Source organism: Artibeus jamaicensis, unplaced genomic scaffold (assembly GCF_021234435.1).
Source record: "Artibeus jamaicensis isolate MK-2021 breed Jamaican fruit bat unplaced genomic scaffold, CSHL_Jam_final scaffold_474, whole genome shotgun sequence".
In the NCBI taxonomy this organism is placed as follows: domain Eukaryota; kingdom Metazoa; phylum Chordata; class Mammalia; order Chiroptera; family Phyllostomidae; genus Artibeus; species Artibeus jamaicensis.
The window spans coordinates 25,728,839-25,742,064 of NW_026522046.1; the positions used below are offsets into that span (position 1 = coordinate 25,728,839).

The window sequence follows — 13,226 nt, forward strand, 5'->3', positions numbered from 1 at the left end:
GATGTAATATATAGTCATCTGTACACAAGGGTCTGAGTACAGGGGAGAGATCTGGACTCGAATCATCACCGTGCAGGTGGTTTTTAAAGCCACAAGGCCAGGTGAGACAACAGAGTGAGTGCTGTAGAGAAAAGACGGACCAGGTAAGGACTGAGTTCTGGAACACGCCCAACTTCAGAGGCGGGAGATTGAAAACAAAGCGTTTCAAGGATGAGGGTTGACTCACTGCATCTAAAGCTGACGAGTCAAGGAGATAAAGACTGAGAATCACCCATTTGATGAAAGCAGCTGGAAGTCCCGGGGGCCATCTCCCTGGCACAACGGGGCAAGGGCCCGATGTGGGTAAGTTCAGGGGAGAGGAGGAGCAGAGCAGGTGGACGCTCCATCTCTTTCCAGAATGTTGGCTGTCGCAGGGAGTAAAAGAGAGGGAGGGGCTGTAGCTGGAGGGTGTGTAAGCACAGGGTTGAAACAGAGTTTGTTTCTGATCGTATTTTCAGGTTGGGAGATTTAACAGCATAGTTACAGGTTGATGAGACAAATCTAGAAGAGGGGCCAAAGTCAGACTTGTAGGAATGAGAAGGAAGAACCGCTGGAATTAAGATCTTTGAGTAGGCTGGAGAGGAGAAGGTCAGCCCAGGAGATGAGCTCAGACAGGAATGCGGAGTGCTCACCTGCCGGGAAGGCAGAGACGAGGGGCCACCACGCCAGTAGGAGGGTGGATGTCACGGTGGTATTCTCAAATGGCTGCTTTCCTCAGAACTGACTGCCGAGACGCAGGGGAGGCAGGAAGACCAGCGAAGCGTGGCCATAGTCCAGACGAGGCCTGGTGGGAGCTCGGACCCAGGGTGGCAGCAGTGGAGACGGGGAGCGTATCGGACTCAGGTTGCATTTTGAAGATAGACATTTTGTAGAAGCTCTAGCTCCATGGCTTCTGTTTTCCTGGTGAAAAACCAGGAAAAGCCGTCAGCTGAGAGGCAGGAGGTTTGGGAGTGTGAGGACTTGCGCATGGAACCTCTATGGGCATTAATTTAGCTGGGCACCAGGCGCAATCAGCAGTGTGGTAGGTTTAACCACGCAAGTGTGACGCACAGAGAGACGGGCATTTCCAGTGTAACAAGATCGATTGCTCTGAGAGAGGCAAGCGGAGCCAACCACAAGGATAGCTTTCCACGACTCGACTTCTTTATGGATGCGTGGAGCAGTGCACTGACCCACGGCAGGATGGGGGCAAATATCCCAGAGGGCGAGGGTTTGCCCAGCCTCACATCGGCCTGAGCAATGCCCGTAGCACTTCAGGGCACCTTCCAAAGGCCACTTGTAAATCAGACAACTACACACGTACTCATCACAATGAACACATTTCTTTCCCTTCAAAGAGTACTTTTCAAAGAAAGTTACATTTGATTGATCATTGCTTTATGAGATAAAACTTGTTCCCTCTTTCTCTCTCTCATCCACCAAGATGATCATTTCCTTAATAAGAGGCTCTTCCCCAAACTGAGAAATTGGGGGAATTATTTTGTTTACAGAGTAGAAGATGGTGTCAAGATAATGAATGTGAGAGGAAAACTCAGCCAGAGCAGATCAACACAGAGAGAACAGAGAAAAAATTCGGGTCTTTCAAGGCCAGTGTTTTCCTTTCCGTTGCAGTTTTACAAGACACGTTGCCACACTCAGCACCAGGACACACGGCAGTTCAGAGCAGCCCCGTCTCTCTCAAGTTCTAGCCGGTCCTCCATCTGTCCATTAACACCCCTCAACCCACCGCCAAGTGGGAAAGTGGGAGCAATGCCGGGGTAGACAACAAAAATGCTGATTTTTTTTACATTGTGGGGTTTGGGTTTTAGATGAATAATAAATGAATATGCAGCTGACTTGCTGGGTCACCCAAGGCAAATTGCTTCATCTCTCAGGGCCTATTAAATGAGGATTAGCAAATTCACTGAAGTCACTGCAACTAACATAAATCTAAAGCACTGGTGAAATTGGGTAATTTGGTTTCAAAGTTAACACGCATTTTGGCTCTTAAAGAAAAGTATGCACATATTCCCAGATTTTCAAATTCTGCCATTCAGTGGCTACTAAAGATTCCCGTGATCTTTCGGCCACAAGCAAACCAAACAACGATTTTTAGAAAGTCGCCCAAGTGGGGAAATGTAGGCACTGCTGTCCTGGGAGACGAGGGGCCGATGGCAGAGCCGACAGAGCCTGACTGCCCAGCACGCACACCGGAGGTCCCCGGAGGTGCCCTGTGGCCCTGCGTCGCTCAGGAAAGTACAGGGATTGCAGTTTTCCCAGAAGGTTTCCGGGTGGGAATTACCATCTTGACACTCAGGGTTAAACTCATCTTTTAATGCAAGTGTGTAAGGAACTGCAGGCTTAGTAACTTCAAATGAACTAAGCTTGAGGGCTACGAAAGAGGGCTGAGTGCAGATACAACATAAGACCCGTCTTAACTGGCACAGTTACTGCCTTAGAACCCAACACAGATGTCACTCCCAGTGCCCCACGGATGACGACAAGGGCAGGGGAGATAGCTGCTGGCTAGAGGGAAAAAAATGGAGCAAGACTTTCCTTATACTCTGAGCCTTTAATGGGAACTGAGAAAAGCAAAACTGAACACTGTCCCAACTCTCATCAGTACCAGATGCTGTCAGCACCCCAGATGGTCCGCCCTGCAGCACACCACAGTCAGTTCGTCCAAGTCCCACCGCAACTGGAGGCCCCGCTGGCCAAGGGGACGCTACAAGGCCATCTTATTTATTCAGCCAAGATACCTATTTTTGATAGCATCTACCAATACCCTAAGCTTATTACTCTCTACTCAAACCACACTGATTCTGCAAGGGATCATTCTCTCTTGGGGGGATTGCGGGTAGGGCTGGGGGGTGGGTGGTAAGTGAAAGGGGACAAACAAAGCACTTCCATCCAGTCTGTCTCTCTAGGAAGATTAAAGTGCTGAGTTACCAGGAATGGTCGCAGTAAATCATCACCAGTTTGGACTATAGTGATTTGGCATTTGTGATGGTTTGAAGAGAAGCCAAGGAGATTATTTCTGAATAGTATTAAAAATAATGACTTCTTGGCAGAGCTCAATTTGGTGAGGACAGCCTGGCCCTGGAACACCTCGCCGGGCTGGGATGTGCAGCGTCCCCTCTGCGGTGTCCCCTCTGCGGTGTCCCCTCAGCTGTCTTCAATGAGCCCTGCGATTTGGTTTCATTGAAGGGGCTTCCTCCTGCAGGCGGAAGAATCTGCTAACCCGGACATGCAGGGGTCTCAGTGACTTTACTGAGGAAGGTCTTCATTAGGTGCCCAGGGTCTCCGGGCATCACGATAACCCAAGTTTTTGCTTTCCAAGTGGGTGACACCGTGTATTGAGCAGAGCAGTCTGTCAAATGCAGTTAGAATCTCACCCTGTTTCCAGCCCTGCCTCTTTTTTTTGCTAAAAATCTGGAGACGGCCATGATTTCTTTTAGAAACAGAATAAGAAGGCACTGACCCCCCAAAACCCTTAAGTAAAACAAGTTTTTAAAAATATATATTTTATTTATTTATTTTTAGAGAGAGGGGAAGGGAGGGAGAAAGAGTGGGAGAGAAACATCAATGTGTGGTTGCCTCTCACGCATCCCCTACTGGGGACCTGGCCTGCAACCCAGGCATGTGCCCTGACTGGGAATCAAACCAGCGACCCTTTGCTTCACAGGCCCATGCTCAATCCACTGAGCTACACCAGCCAGGGCTAAAACCAATTTTTTCATTACAGAAAAATACATGGTTACTAGGCCTTGAGAAATATTGCAGGCAGTGCAAAAGCCCGAGACAAAAATCACGCGACTCAGCAGCCTGCTCGAGTGGGCCGTCTCAGATAACGGTTCCTTCCAAGGCAAGATAGTTGCCACGTGAAGGTCAGGCCAGGCCCCATACACTCTGGAACCCAGCGATGCCTGATCGACCCTGGGGGCCTCCAGAAATGGTTTCTTTATCAGAGTCACCAAATTTTCTCACGAGGTCTCTGATTTTGCAGCTTGTGCCTCAGACACTGGCTCTGAGCGTTCACACGTGCGCTGCCGGGCAGGAGGGAGGGACGCCTGCCTACTGATGATGCAGAGGCACCGCGGAAAAGCAGTCAGTTTCTGATCGGTCCAGGGCCCTCTTGTACCTTCTCCCTCCAGCATCCTCCTCCCCTGCTGGAAATGTCATGGCTTGTAAACATCTCCATCGTTTTAAGCAAAACCTATTATCAAGTCCTGTTGTTTGCCTCGGCATTTTGATAATCTGTAATAGTCTAAACAGAAGCTGGATAGAGTAAAATTATAATCCAGGTTGAATTTTTATTTCTTCTCTTTCATTTTTACTAGAAAGAGAAAGAGATAAACACCCTAGCCTCCTCCTCACCCCCCAACAAAAAAAAAAAACAACCAAGGAAATGTCAAAAAAAAAAAAAGAAAAGAAAAGGAAATTGGTTTAGTCACTAGTGAAACTTACAGAAGTCACTGAACACGAGCAGTGAGGAAGACTGCCCGCTACCCTACAGACGGATACACAGGGCCCTGGGCTTCGATGCAATGTGGTAAAGCATGAAGCATGTAGGCAGAGGGGTCAGCAGGTCTGGGCATGAGTCCCCATGTGTCACTTCCTAGCTGTAACCTGAAGTTACCGCCCCTGTAAAGCCAGGCTTGTAATACACACTCTTGTAAGGCCGTCGGACTGACACGGAAACAGTGATAAAGTGCCCAGCACAGAACCCGGCCCAGGGGCACCCTGGGGGTACTGGTGGCCCTGCCCCTGTGTTACTGCCTGGCAGATCAAGGCTAACACAACGGCTTAAAGCACATGCACAGTGCCAGGGTTCCTAAGGTTGTCAGAAGATTCTCCCTATCCCCACGGACCTTAGCCTCCATCCAAAACCGCAAGTAGTAGAGAAAAAGTGATAGAAAGACATTCAACTCGACTTTCCTACAAGTGACCTAACAGTAATCTGTGACTTCCATGTCTTGATGTAGGATCCTTGATGAAGGGAACTGAGGCCCAACTCCAAGGGGAAGAAGGAGATTCAAGGCATTCATGCAGTTTATAAGATAAGCCTTGCAGATTCTGAGCTAATATAAACCTATTTATTACCCTCTTTTTTTTCCTTCCTCTAGAAAACGGATGATGACACAATTGACTTTGAGTATACTGTTCTGCTCCATGAATTTTCAACACAGGTAAAACACAAAATTAAATAAAGAACTGTTTTTACCAGGAGGTTTTGCAGATCATAATATTTCAGAACTCTTCTTTCCTAGGAAATCATCTCCTGTAGTATTCACTTGGTCTGGTACCCGGGCAAACCACTCAAGGTGAAGTCCTACTGCCAGGGACAGCAGACGTCAGACGAAGCCTCTGAAGCCGAGGAAGGATCCGCTGTGGCACCAACAGAGCTTAGTAATTTCTGAGAAAAAAAATCTACTTACCCCAAATTCTAAACGACATGACTGTAGCCTAAATCATTATTCTAGTAAAACAGCGAAGGTATAAGGCATTCCAATAATTCGGGGAAGACTATGATGCTCAAAAATGAAAAGATGTTAAGGTTTTTAAAAGATAATAAATGTATTTCAATGAAAGCAAATTGTAGAAAAAATGTTATTGGTTTAAAAGGAATTTTCCTATTTTTTATGATTTCAAGCAAAGTATTCTTTTATAACTTGATAGCTACTTTTAAATAAACGTTTATATCTCTAAATAAATTGTGTTAAATGTGTTTGTAGAGATTTGTCTACGTAGGTGAATTCTGGGCTAAGATGTAATTAAATGAACTCAATATTGTTTAATTTGTATTTTATAAATGCAGTGTCTTGCAAGTAAAGCAGAGAGTCTGCCAACAACATGTATTGAACAGAACGGTGATGTGACCAAAAGTATCGGGCTGGCCAAAAAGTCTCTTTCTTTTTCCCATAGGATGGCTCTAGTAGTTGCTGTAGACCCTGTCCAGCAGAGTCCGCCTGTTGTGGTTGATAAGCAATACACATTTGTTGCTTTAGACCAGGGCGAGGGAGTTTTAGCAAGAGCAAGCCGTAACAGTCTGTATGCACTTTCTAGGCCTGATTCCCAAGGAAAACTCGGTTTGAAGGTCTGGCTCCTGCCCACCACTTCGCATCTGTAGGTTTTCCATACGGAGCTGAGTCACATTTGCCAGGCCAAGACAAACTGGTCCCCTACAATTCCCCCTCACCCCCTTTTTTTTTGTTTTTTTGTTAAGGCTGTTGTGGTGATACATCCCACAAGACTTGCTACTTGCTGGTCTCTTTTGTGACCCTGGGCAAATAATTTGTAAATGCATCGTAATATGCAAAACATCATTAAAATCAGTAAACAACCAGTGGCTCCAGTGACCCACAGCCTCAGGTTGAGTCTATCAAACCAGTGTTTTGGGTTTAGTGAGCCAAGATTATCACTAAGGGTTTGAAGAATCTCCTGTTTAGTTAAGCATTGAATGTCCTGCAACTGTTAGTGTAACACCAGTTGCAATTTATTGATTCATCCCTTTAATTAGTAGGAAAAGCTCCTCTTAGGTGATGTTGAACATCACTCCAGGAATATTGGCTGGAGTTCCATCATAGTGGGGTGACACACAGTTTGGAGAAACCGGGATCATAGGTCAGCTGCTGACAGATGACTAGCGCATCCTGGCGTTCACCAATCCAGTTGAATGCCGATTCAACTGCAGAAAGTTGAGTCAGGATTTCTTGATAAATCTGGGCCTGTTGAAGAATTTCTAAAGTGCAGTTGGTTAAGGGAACATCAACAGTATGAGCAGTCTGAACTGACCCAATGAGGGCAGCGGTTGCCCTGGTCGCAGTAGCCGTGACAACTATAGCAGAAACGATAAATGTAATCCAAGTGCCAACAAACCGTGAGACTCTTCAAGAGGCCAGCGCATTGTTAAGTGCTGTTATGCCACAGGGATCTTCCCATTCTCTGGTTACATCAACTGGCATCCACATCTGAGTTTGTCTTCTAACTATATAAACTGTAGTGAACTTAACTGAGTAATATTGAGATGAGTAAGACGGTTGGCATATATGGAGCCTGTAAGGAACAGGCAAAGAATAAATTTTTGCTGATTCGTTAAAAAAAAAACTTGAGTTGTTCCTGGAATTGCCAAAAACAAGTAAGGGTGAGAAGTACAAACTGTGACCCAATCTTCTTTTAGAGGGTCAATTTGATAAAAACATCCTTGGACACCTTTAGGGTCATACACAATTCTTATATACAGATTCATTCTAGTAATAAAAGGCAAGCCCATTTTCCATGAGTTTTAATGCCAAGGGCTAGTGTGGTTGGGAGAAATAATTCTGGTAATAGGTGCCCCAGTACTGGGCCCCTCCCACCACATATTAGTATATGGGATTTCAGGCAGAGCTGAAACTATTGTTTTGTCGAACTTAGCCAGTACTTTCCAGTTAGCTCCCCAGTTCTCCACTACAAAAGGACTTTTGGGGAGAAAAGCAATAGTGGCATTTGGTCCTCTGCACAAAGACCAAGAGACTGAGTCTTTGTAGCTTATATCTAAAGTACAAGGAGGAATCGGAGAGGGATTGAGAGTATGATAGATCCTCTCCTGAGTATTCAGGCCAATTATAGTTGCTATGGAAAACTGATAGTAATTACTGTATTGCTTTTTGCTTACAGCATAAATTGCTCCTTTAAAGGAAAACACAAAGTGTCAATAAGAACAGAAAAATAAACTAGTAAATACTTAGTAACATAAGCTGCATTTTTTGGCACTAGAACCCAGTGCTTGTTTTCTTCTGGTTGGCCAGTGTCAACTGGTCTGCTAGCTGATCGATTTTCATCTCCAGGTAGCAGAGCTTGATGTCTGTTTTGTTCTAAAGCTTCACCCTTTTAGCTGGAAGCCAGACAGGACCTATAGGGATGGAAACACATGCACACCCACTTCCCCGTGTTAAGAGATCTTCAGGACTCTGCCAAGTACTATCTCCCAGCGGATTTCTGTATAAAACTTGAGGATAAGATGACTTTGGTTCTTTCTTCTGAAAATGTTTCTCAAATGGAGTACAGAGTGATTCATCAGTTTAGAAAATTTTAAGTAAACATAGCTAACATAGTCAAATTTTGGGGGGTAGACTCCTGACTTCCCCTTTTTTGTTTTTTAAGAAGATTTTTAAAGGTATGATGTGCCCATTCAATAATCGCCTGACCAGTTGGATTATAAGGTATTCCTGTTTTATGTTGGATATTCCAATGCTGAAGGAAGGCTTGGGTAGAATGGGAAAGCTATCTTGGGCCATTATTAGTTTTAATTTGCTGAGGCCGACCCAAATGACTGAAGGCTTCAAGCTAATGGGCTTGTATATTTTTTGCAGATTCTCCTGTTAAAGCAGATGCATGTAGGGCACCAGAGTAAGTATCAACAGAAATGTGAATGTATTTGAATGTTCCAAAGGGAGAGTAATGAGTGACATCTGTTTGCCAAATCATTTGAAAGCTTAGTCCTCGAGGGTTAACTCCTGTGGATGGAGATGTCTTAGTAAGGGCTTGGCAGTCAGGGCATTCTTTAATAATTTGCTTAGCTTGAGAATGATAAAGACATAGTCTTTTAAGTTTTTCCATTACTTTTTCTGTTTAGCCCCTGGGGCCTGAATTTTTTGCCTTCCTGGAAGGGCTCCTTTGAGCTCCTAACCTTTGGCTTTCTGGTTTGCAAATAGGTAGGGAGCAGTTGGCTAGAAAATAGCCTGTTTTAAAAGTGCCATTTTTTTTTCTTGTAAAGACAGGCCCTCTGCTGTTTTGCAAGCTGCAATGAGTTAGAGCATTAAGTTAACTGTCTTGTTGTTTTTAGGACTTAGTAGTTCTTCGGTTTAGAGTTTGCAAGGAAAATGAGGAGTACGAGGGGCCTTCTGCTCAAACATGTTTTAGACAAAAGTGGTTATGTGCCAGGGGCCTTTTGTGACTTCACTGAAAACTAATTGTTTTCTTCTGAGAGAATAGCCAGTACTTCCGCAAGGAAACGATCAGTGTTTACAGGTACTGAGTTAAAAATGGTACTTTGTTTTCCGGGGAGAAGGGGTAGTTCCCTCAGGGAGACAGTACACCTATATTTCAGTTTTACAGTAAAGGGTCACGGCTCTGGCATAAACAAGGAGGATTCTTCATCTTCTTTCAGCACATTATACCTCCTATCCCACTTACAGTATGCTTTAGATGAACAAATTTATGAACACATTCATAACTTTTAGAAACAGGTTTTCTCTACTGGCAAATGCATTGACTTTTTTGTCCTTGGGATTACTGCATTCTTGCAATGTGCTCAAAAGTGAGCTGTCTCATTATCTAGTGCCCTTGAAAATTTTTAGGGAGGTTGAAGAAGAGGGAGGGAAGATATTAAGCTCCACATAGCTTGTTCCCAGGACTGAAGCAGTCCCTGGGTCTTCAGAAAGAGGATTCAGAAAGGTTAAAAGACACATTTTGTCATTTTTTTAATTCCTGCATTTTTTTACTATCTGAGTGAAGTGGGATCTTTTTCTTTCTTTAGTAATCAATTTAAATTCTGAGTAGAATCTTTATGATGTAACAATATTAGAGAGCTCATTCTATTTATTGAAATATTTTGAGACTGAGGTGTTACTTTTAAAAACAGAAACAAAAACAAAATTCAGGCAAACCAGTATTTTCAAATTAAATCCTCTAAAGGAGGGAGTGAGACACTAGTCGTCATCTCACACCACCTGGTGCTGTTTCAACTTCTGCCCAACTTTTCCTAAATAACTAAGTCTAGAGGTCCCTTACCAGGGAAGTATTTAGTAGCTTTAAAAAACTGCCAAATTAGTATAAAACATTGCTCTTATTCTTTAGAGAGCCTATACTTGTTAAAAAGTTACTATTTTTACTTTCAATTTCTGCTGTTTCAGATTCCGAACCCTAGCTAATTATCTATTGGGCAGTATAGTGTGGTGGGTCAAAAACATACTGTTGCTGAACAGTCGGGGAGGGCTGCTTGGTGTCCAGGGAACCCTAATCCTGCTTATGGGTTTCAGGTTTTTCCCACGTGTCTAAGACTGCGAGGAAGGGCTCGAAGCGCCAGGGGACCAGCTTTTATATCGTGCTCCCTGACCCAGCCCAGAGTTAAATTATTGTGACTGGAAGTCCCTCTGAGGCCCTTACACGTCGCAGGGATTGACCCCAGACACCTCTGCAAGGCCCCTACTCACGTAGGAACGCTTGAGATCTCAAGCAGGAGGGAGGAGATTCCTCTTATCTTCGATGCCCAGCAAGAGGCCGAGACGTTCATAAACAACCCTGTTAACTAACTCTGAGTTCTCAAAGCAATCTTCGGAGTCCGGTTAAAACTGAAACACTCATTTACTATCCGCTTTTTTATTTACAGGCAGGCAGAGGGAAAAGGCAGAATCAAAAGGGCTGCAAAGGCCCTGGCTGGTATAGCTCAGTGGATTGAGTGCAGGTCTGTGAACCAGAGGATCGCAGTTCAATTCCCAGTCAGGGCACATGCCTGGGTTGCAAGCCAGTTCCCTGCAGGCCAGTTCCCAGCAGGGGATGCACTAGAGGCAACCATACATTGATGTTTCTCTCCCTCTCTCCTTCCCATCTAAAGATAAATAAATAAATATTAAAAAAAAAAAAAGGGCTGCAAAGAGCAGCTTTTAAAGAAAGGATGCGCAGAGACACTTGTAAAAAAGCTAATTGGAAGGGAAGTTCATTGCTCTCTCTCCCAAGCCTAAAACCTGATTGGGGATTGTGATGTGGGGATCGGCTTGTGTTTTTTACAGTGTACCTCTCGTTGTATGGGCTTTTGCTTGCAGTTGGCAGGAAACCTAGCGTTCCGTCCTGGCCCACGTCCAACTTTTCCTGTCACAGGTGCCTTTGTTGCAGCGAACGCCCTTGTGGCTCTTAACTGCCGACCTGGACCTGTGCCCTCAAGGTGCAGCAATTGCCAGAGAGAGAGAGAGCAAGGCTTCTGCTTACTAAAGAAAGTGTGGTTGCAGAGAGAGTGGCCTTGGAAAAAACAACCCTTTTCCTAAAATGCAACACACCCTACACCCTCCGAGAAGCACTGGGGTCATCTACCCTTACCTGGGCTTTTGCACACATTCCACCCACATTGGTGTGTTGACCACAACCTGATACCCTTGGCTCATGGCCTTCACGTCGCATCCCTGTTCGGGCGCCAGATGTTGCAGACCCTGTCCAGCAGAGTCCACCTGTTGTGGTTGACGACAAAAATCAATACACAGGGGACAAGAACCCTGTGTGGAGAAAGGGAACAGGCACGACTACTCTCTCAAGGGGAGAGTGCCTATGGTGCCTCGGCCACTCCCTCAAGAGGGGAACAAGTCAACCCTTGCCTAGACAGGCTTTTATTGTTTTCCTGGGGTCTTACATCATAGAAAGATTTATTATCTATTACACAGAACATTGTTGTCTCCATTCTAGGTACAATCAAGGAAATAAAAATAGCATGCAGAGGGGGATGGCAATGAGCTCATTAGCTCTGTCCTTGGGGGAGCTCACACATCCTTTGGAAGTTACCTTGAGGATAAACAATACACATTTGTTGCTTTAGACCAGGGTGAGAGAGTTTTAGCAAGAGCAAGCCGTAACAGTCTAAGTATTTTCTAGGCCTGATTCCCATGGGAAAACTCGGTTTGAAGGTCTGGCTCCTGCCCACCACTTCGCATCTGTAGGTTTTCCATACAGAGCCGAGTCACATCTGCCAGGCCAAGACAAACCGGTCCCCCCATAGTAGTGCCTAGTTATTTTTAACTTCATTGAAAACAATTTTGTTAGACTGTATTGTGACAGCTTGTCATATCCGTGTGCATTTTTAAAAAAACCATCAAAATTGGTGAAATTTATGTAGCCATTTTAATATTGAAGATGGAATAAGTGACATTTTTGGCATATAATGCTTTATTATTTCAAAAAAGGTAAAAGTGCAATTGAAACACACACAAAAAACTGTGCACTATGTGAAGAAGGCGTTGTGACTGATCAAATGTGTCCAAAGTGGTTTGTGAAACTTCACGTTGGAGATTCCTGGCTGAACAATGCTCCCATGGTCAAGTAGACCAGCTGAAGTTGATGGTGATCAAATTGAGACATTAATTGAGAACAGTCTACGTTATATCATGTGGGAGACTGCCCACATACTCAAAATATCCAAGCCAATAGTTATTGGTGAAAATGAAAAATGCGTCTTTTATTTTATGGGAAAAACTAAACGACACAATACGCGCCATAATCTGATTCGGTGCGTCACCTACCCGGGGCAGGCAGAAGTGATCCAGGAAACGTGGCCATCATTTGCCTCTCAAAATGAGTTTCATTTAATGGAATGCTCACACCTGTGTGTAAAAACCTTTAGCCAGATTCCTTGGGTAGTAATCAGTTAGGAAGTATCAGCCTTAAAATATACCAAAATATAACATTTAAGTTTGCACTACTAGAAAATTGGAAAGTTTTACACAGAAGAAAAAACATTTAAAGATGTGGATTCTTACAAAAATAAAAGGTGGATGCCACTGCTGCTTTTTAGATCTAGTTTATATATTTTTCTATTTAAAACCCCAATGTCAAGCACTAGAAACCACCATTTAAAGAAAACATCAAATCTCCCCACCTGTGTCATAATGCAGAGAAAACACTTTTTCTAAAATAACAACCTATAATGACTAAAATATGCCAAAATGAAAGGACGAACTCCTCTAACTGAGATTCCCCAAAAAGTCTCCAGAGAAGGTACCAGGAACAATGGAATGGCAAATCCAACATCCTTTGACCCCCAGTCACTCTGCAGTGTCACACATTAAAGGGCTAGAGAGGGCTTTCTGGTTTCCAGAACCTCACTTCATCCTACTGAAGGCATTTTTAATTAGTGAGATTAGACTCACACGTTACCATATTTCAATCAGCTCAGGACCTTACAGTGACCCTGTAACAGATTTATTTCAGTTTAATAGATAATGAAGGGGAATTCTACACATACTGATGACATACATATAGTTACCTAATTTATAAATTTACAAAACCCACAACAGTTAAACCAACTAAAAATTTCTCAACATCACTGTTAGAACATCTTTCACACACAAATTCTAAAATTGCTGATTTGATTTTACTAATACTTACTTTGCTAGCTTACAGCAGAGAAAAATTACTCCCATCTGTTTTGACATAATATGAAAAACTCTAAATTCCCTCAGCCT

General features: G+C 43.9%; 1 protein-coding gene across 1 annotated transcript in view; it reads left to right on the plus strand.

Moving 5' to 3' along the window:
• RARRES1 (retinoic acid receptor responder 1) overlaps window positions 1-5,579 on the plus strand; it is a 31,010-nt gene extending 25,431 nt beyond the window's left edge. The window contains exons 5-6 of the mRNA XM_037126343.2: window positions 5,145-5,207; window positions 5,289-5,579. Coding sequence (XP_036982238.2) covers window positions 5,145-5,207; window positions 5,289-5,438 — 213 coding nt within the window. The 3' untranslated portion in view covers window positions 5,439-5,579. The remainder of the gene's footprint in view (window positions 1-5,144; window positions 5,208-5,288) is intronic.
• The last annotated feature ends 7,647 nt before the right edge of the window (window positions 5,580-13,226 follow it).